At 38.4% G+C, this 6,811-nt stretch overlaps 1 protein-coding gene across 1 annotated transcript in view; it reads left to right on the top strand.

Annotated features, from left to right (window-relative positions):
* The first annotated feature begins 1,204 nt into the window (after positions 1–1,204).
* Positions 1,205–6,811, top strand: part of adarb2 (adenosine deaminase RNA specific B2 (inactive)) — a 187,889-nt gene continuing 182,282 nt past the window's right edge. The window contains exon 1 of the mRNA XM_084102441.1: positions 1,205–1,502. Coding sequence (XP_083958567.1) covers positions 1,430–1,502 — 73 coding nt within the window. The 5' untranslated portion in view covers positions 1,205–1,429. The remainder of the gene's footprint in view (positions 1,503–6,811) is intronic.

Below are 6,811 nucleotides of genomic sequence, written 5' to 3'. Positions count from 1 at the left end.
ATGGCCATGATGTGTCTTCCTACATGGTTCCTACATGGAATCATAGACTCGTAAGCATTTGCCTATTTAAATCCAAACAGTGACTTTTTGTTTTGTTTTGTTGCCCGGGCAATGTGTGTAAAGATACAACAAAAAGTTGTGGACTATTTATAAAGTTCTGTTTACAATCTGCAAACTTCACCCAAAGGAATTTCATCCACTTAGAACAGTACTCATACTGATAAAAGGACAATTTAAATAACAATAAGCTCAAATTACACACTTTCTGTACACTGTAAAAAAAAGTATATGACCAATAAGTTATGACAACATGTTTAACATTGCTTTAACTCATCAAAATAACTTGAGCAATTTTCAACTTTTTTATAAGTTATACAAAATTCAACTAATTTTTTTAAGTCAGTCTAATCTAATTTAAGTTGGAATAACTTAAACATCCAAGTTTATTTTACTTACAAATTTAAGGCAGCATCTATTTTTTTACAGTGTACAATAAAGTGTTTAACACAAAATATCATTTTCAGTTTGAATGCCAGACTTCCAGTTGAATTTATTTATTCACAAACTGAGTAAAAATCATTTTATAAGGTAATGTTGTACGTAACACTCCTAACCCAAGGGTTTTAACCTTTACCACCTTTACAGATTCGATAAAAAATCGAGACTTTCTCAGTGCCACTTTATAGTAACTTTCATGCAAAATATGAACACTATCACATACATTATAACATTTGCACACTATTACCACATTAATCACAATGATTAATGGTCATCATGAAGTTGGAAGAATAACACAAAACGTCAGGATTACACACTCATGCGGAGTCCATGCAGCTCACCTTTAAAAAGGAAAATGTCTTAAATGTGTATGCTAATTACATAATATGTAATGAGCACATTTTAATAATAAAAAAAGAAAACAGAACCCTTTTCACTACTCTGTATTTCTGCAACTTTAGCTGTCCCAGCTACATCATCTCACCCCTCCTGTCGTTCCTTTCACCCGCGCGCATCAAGCCATCACTCACTTCGAGATGAAGGCTGAGTTCGCGCGCCTGCATGGGATGGGGGGGGGGGGGGTGTGTCATCGGTCGTGATGTCAGAGCGCAAGGACTCTCATGATTGGCTCTAATTAGAATCCGCGGCAGCAAATAGACACGCGTCTTGCATGATTGGATTCAAAGTGGCTGGTGCCAAAAAACGCAGAGGCGCAGGAGCTCCAGACGCGCTCTCACGCGGGAGGAGGACGCGGCGGTCCGCTGAGCTCAAAAACACAGTCACTTTCAGCTCGTTATCAAGAGCTTATTAGAAGAGTGTGAGGAGGAATAGGGCGAAGCTGATATTCCCGGAGCGTTTCGCGTGCGCAACCGCAGCAGAGCAACAACTTCAGAAACATCAAGCAGAACAAGTTCTCCAGAATCTGAGCACCATGGCATCGGTCCCCAGCAGCCAAGTCAAATGCAAGTTCAAGAGGAGGAGGAGGAGAAGGTCTAAGCGAAAAGGTAAAGTTTCTTTCAGTCATGATTCGTTTTCTAAATGAACGCTTCCCTCCTAAAGCCGAAACAACGGAGAGGTCGCGCGCGCACTGGTTGGAATATGCAGCATTAAGTACCGATCATCTCGGCATAACTGCGCAGTCTGGATGTCTGTACATGTGTGTGTGTGTGTGATGCGCGCACTCGCTTTCACCGTTTATTTCTCGGTCTGTGCATCCAGTATTTACAGTCCTCATATCTGCCCTTGTCGTAACCTCAACTATAAGATTTGACCTCATTTACACGCTGCGATTGTAAGGTTATCTGACCTTTTCAGTCTCTTGTAGCGATCGATGCATTAATGGAATTTTTGTAGTTTTTGTAAATGTATTTAAACTATGACTGACTAGGTACTGTAAAATCTGAAGTGTGGTTGTTACCTTTCAGGAGTTATTTCTACTCAATCTGACCTATTAAAATGATTTGTGGTGCTGTAACCTAATGTAGACGGGTAATATTACATCATAAATGCATATGTTACCGCATAAAGTGAATTTATTAGGTTATCTGATAAATTATTCTTCAGTTTAAACTGTAATTATATGTAAACTCGCTGTACAAATTCTTTGACTTTATTTTCTTCATCAATTCAATTAAAAGTGGTAAAAAAGTGCTGTGCACTGTAGGTTATATATTTGGCAGCACTGATTGATTTGATTTGATTTGATTTTACTTGAAATTTTAGGCAGCAATTAAACTGAACCTGAGTTTTCAGGGTTCGAATTGTTTACAGTGTGTAAAATCATAGCTACACATTTGGCACATCAGCTCTCATAAAAAAAAAATATATATATATATATATATATATAAATAAATCTATAATTTATATATATATATATATATATATATATATATATATATATATATATATAAAGAAGTAAATAAAAGGATTTTCAGCTACCATGCTTTATATAGAGTTTATGTATAGTTATAGATACACCATAAACCATTTTGTCAGGTAGATAAAAATGCACTTAATGTGGTAACATCTACATTTATTATTAATATGCCTGACTCAACTTGCCTACATGTTACATGACTAAATGAAAGTTGTTTGCAAAGGTCAGATTGAATAGAAATTGCTCCTTAAATTAACAACGGCAGGTTTTCACTGTAAAAATAAAAAGGTTTTAATCTTAATTAAATTACCTGGTTTTATTCAAGTAAAAATCCAAATCCACCTGATAAGTTTACACCAACAAAAGTTATGTAAATGGTCAGATCATATAAAAATAGTTCCTTAAGGTAATAGTTCAGCAGAAGTATTGGCGTTTTGTACAATTGACCAATGGCATTATTAGTATATTCTTAATAGTTCTAGTATAGTCTAGAATATACAAAAGTAGTATAGAATATTTGAAATTAATTTACTCTAGTAAAATGATTTTTTTTTTTTTTTTGCATAAATCTAGAATCCATGGAAAAACTCAAGTCTGCGTGTATAACATGGCTCTTTTTAGAGTTGCGTTGCCAACACCGAGAGAAATATAGAATTTTTGAGTTATTTAAATTTTTAATAGGAAGCAGGCATTTTAGGGAAATTAGTGGCACTAGCTTTATTTCCATTATCAACTCTGAAATTTCATCAGAATGTAATGACACCAGCGCAGCATAATGTGATTGAATGACGGCGGGCACCGCTTGCTTCTCATCTCACTTTGGTGACTGGTAATAAATGAAGGTGTGTGTGAAACACCTTCAGAAACACCTCTGCCTTTGCTGTGACAGGTTTGCGCGGTGTGTTTCACCCCGTCACTGTTTATCGTGCGACCCGAGAGGAGCACAGGTTGTGGGCCGGATGGGCTGATAGCGCGCCATTGATCAGACGCGTTTCTCGCGGTCAGTTTTTGCCTTCGTTCATTGGCCAGAGGAGAACTGAGCCTGGTTTCTCCCACGGTTTATTTCTCCATATTGTCACCTGATGGAGTTTGGGTTCCTTGCCACTGTCGCCTCTGGCTTACTTAGCTGGGGACACTTAATATTTAACATTTAACAATATTATTGATCGGACTGTACTGACGCTATGAGAACTGAACTGAGCTGGACGGTGACATAATTTTTGCAGAACTGCTTTATAGATGAAATGAACTAATTTAATAATTGATGATCTTTACATGAAACTGATTCAACACTGAACTGACTGAACAGCCGAAATGCATAATTTTCCTGTTTATCGCTGTAAAGCTGCTTTGAAACAATCTGTATTGTATAAAGCGCTATAGAAATAAAGGTGACCTGACTTGACCTTACTGGCAAATTGGATTTGCTTTGAGTTTTTTCACATCTGAAATTGCATGGCTTTTCTGGGATCTTGAAATGTGTGAAACTCACAACTATCAAGCAAGAACTGGAGTTGTAAATAAATCATTATTATTTCACAATTTAAATATTGAATAGTTATTAGGCTGTGTGCAATGAAGAAATTGTTCCTGGTTTTGCTTTCGAGGACATTGTGCTGGAATTACTCTCGTGGCCTGACGTGTGCAATCGCTCCATGAAGTAGCATTAGCAATACACACACACACACACACACACACACACACACACACCGATGTCTGTCGACAACTGCAGTCTGACCTGTAACCCAGAGTATTAATAGCCCGAGCAATCGTGGGAACGTAGACAATAGTTGTAGTGTAACACCGAGGCAAATATATTTACATAATGGAAATGGCAGAATTGGTCACACAACATTAAGCATTGCATATAAACATTAGAGGAGAGCGTAAGAGTGTGTGCATGCGCTTATGTGTGTTTGAATGGCTAATTTATCAGCTGAGCTAATGGGAAGTGATGGTGCTGGACAGAAGAGAAGATCTGCTAGGAAAATATGCTAGAACGTGTACGTCCTGGTCTGCGACGGAAGGTTTAGCAGGGTGATTATTTAGACCACCGGACTTTTTATTGTGTGTTTCATCATCTTTATCATTATAATGAAAGATTGTCATTTCCACAGGGACAATACACTTAACTCGGGGGGGAATTCAGACACAATTAATCACATAAAACCAGATAAAGTCAGCAGATTGTTTTAACTTCTCCCATCTAATCTCTCATAATGGAGATGAAAACATAATACAGTTTCTCGTTCTAATAAACACTAATTTTTCTGAAAGCCGAAACAATTCATTTTATTGTCTTCCTGGCAAAAGGGTGACGTCCCGGGATTATACTGACATGACATTTGACGGTTTAATCCTCAGCAAATGCTTCAGATTATTACAGAATGTCCAGTGCATTAAAACCAATGTGTATTCAAACGCACGTAAGAAGATTTCGCTCCTGATGTCGTTTTGTTTGTGCGCCATTGTAGCATAGTGGTAATGTTATCAGAGGTTACTGAGGTAACACACATGCAAACAATAGAGATTAATCCTTCAAACTGGGGCAGTTTCTCTCATTGCTATCAAGTACGTACTTTATTTTTAACCTCTATACTTGGTACTCAAATCCATTTGTTCCAGACTGTGGTACATAACATAACAGACGCCAACCGCAGCATATGTGAGGTTTTAAATAATACAATATTTGAGAAGTCAATGCCTTGGTGTCGTAGAAGAACTCTACTTTTAGCTTTGAACTTGTTAAAGGTGCGACTGCCCCGCTGTGGCTCGTAGCGGAGGGGGTTGTTCTGTTAGTCTGTTATCTCCTGAATCTCTTATGAAATGAGTGTAGTGAAACCCCACCTACCTTTAGTGTGCTTTCTGTGAAGGATATATATATTGGGCATATTATAATACATGTTTACACAAAAATTGTTAACACACACACAAGTACTGTCCCCCTTTACTTAACATACACATTAAATTGTAAGAATATGACTAATAGTAAAGACTACTAATAAATAAACATTTGGCCTATGCTAAAGCTATTAAATAGCAGTCCCAAACTAAATGCATGTGGCATAGATAAATAAAATGGAATCGCCTCTGCACGGACAATAAGGAAATTATTTTAATCAAATCATATTCTTGATGAAAATAATACGAGAACAAAAAAGTGCTAGTTATTAATAATAACGCATCAATGTTTTTGGAAGATTTTTTTTTATATATATTTAATTTTTAATATTACATTTTTAATATTACAGTTATAGTAAACATCTTTAATATTAGGCTTACTGTTTCAAATGACATCATTGCGGTTTGAGCTGCGCGCGCTGAAGCTGAAGAGAATGAACACCTGTAAACTGAATCGCTTTGCTAGAAGGTTAATCAACCCAACGGTTGCTGAAGAATGTAATTATACTCAACGAATTTACAACCATTTTATTACAAAAATAATGATATGTATATGCAATCCCAATTATAGCTTTTAATGTTTTGCATTGCTGTTTGATCGCGCACGCCGAACCTGAAGCTAATATGACAGATTTGTGCTGCACATGTTGCACTTTACTGTATCTTCCTTTTCGAAGTGATTCCAATCATTCAAAACCATCATGGCGAACAGCGTGCATCTCTCAACTGAAGTAAATAATTATCTATCGTCTTTGATATATCGGCCTAATTTTCTTATCGGATCGATAACGGTAACATCAAAAATGATCATTTATCAGCCAATATCGATATGTGGTCGATATATCGTGCATCCCTAAGCACTAGGAGTGTACTTAAAATGTCTCGGTTACGTATGGTAACCCTCGTTCCCCAAGAGGGAACGGAGACGTAAGTCAGAAGTGAAACGAGCCAATGCATATTGGCATGCAATAAGTGCGTCGCATCCTTGTTTTTCCGCTGAGGAGCCAGACCTGTGACTCGGCCGTACAGCGGAAGCTCAGCAATTGTGGCGAGGGGACTTGCGTCTCTGTCCCCTCCTCGGGTAACGAGGGTTACCATACGTAACCGAGACGTTCCCCTTCGTCAGCTCACTACTACGTAAGTCAGAAGTGATTCTGACGAATGGGGATATCTACCAAAACGCCACTGCTGCTGGCCCTTCCAGCTTTCCGCTTGAGCCTCCTGGTCTGACTGCAGTGTTGGGCAGAAGTAGGAGCTCTGAGCAGAGAAGCTCAGTCACTGCTGTTACACAAGACCCACTCAGTGTGACTTATTGGATAACGCTGGGAAAGCGTGCCCTTTGGGAAGGGAACGCTGCGGAAGCCACATCCTACCCCGGGAGGCACTGTCAAGGTTACACACATATGGACTAGCCGGTTCCAGCCTAGTTATAGGGGGGAAGAACACCAGCAGAGATGACAGAGCGGGCTTTGTCAAGGGAAAGACACGGGCTCGTCCGCAGAGGAGCTTATCGTGGAGGAATACACATATGGGGTC

This window comes from Abramis brama (assembly GCF_963993115.1).
Source record: "Abramis brama genome assembly, chromosome: 24".
Taxonomy (NCBI): domain Eukaryota; kingdom Metazoa; phylum Chordata; class Actinopteri; order Cypriniformes; family Leuciscidae; genus Abramis; species Abramis brama.
Note: the sequence above shows the minus strand (reverse complement) of the source record. Positions and strands in the feature narration are given on the sequence as shown.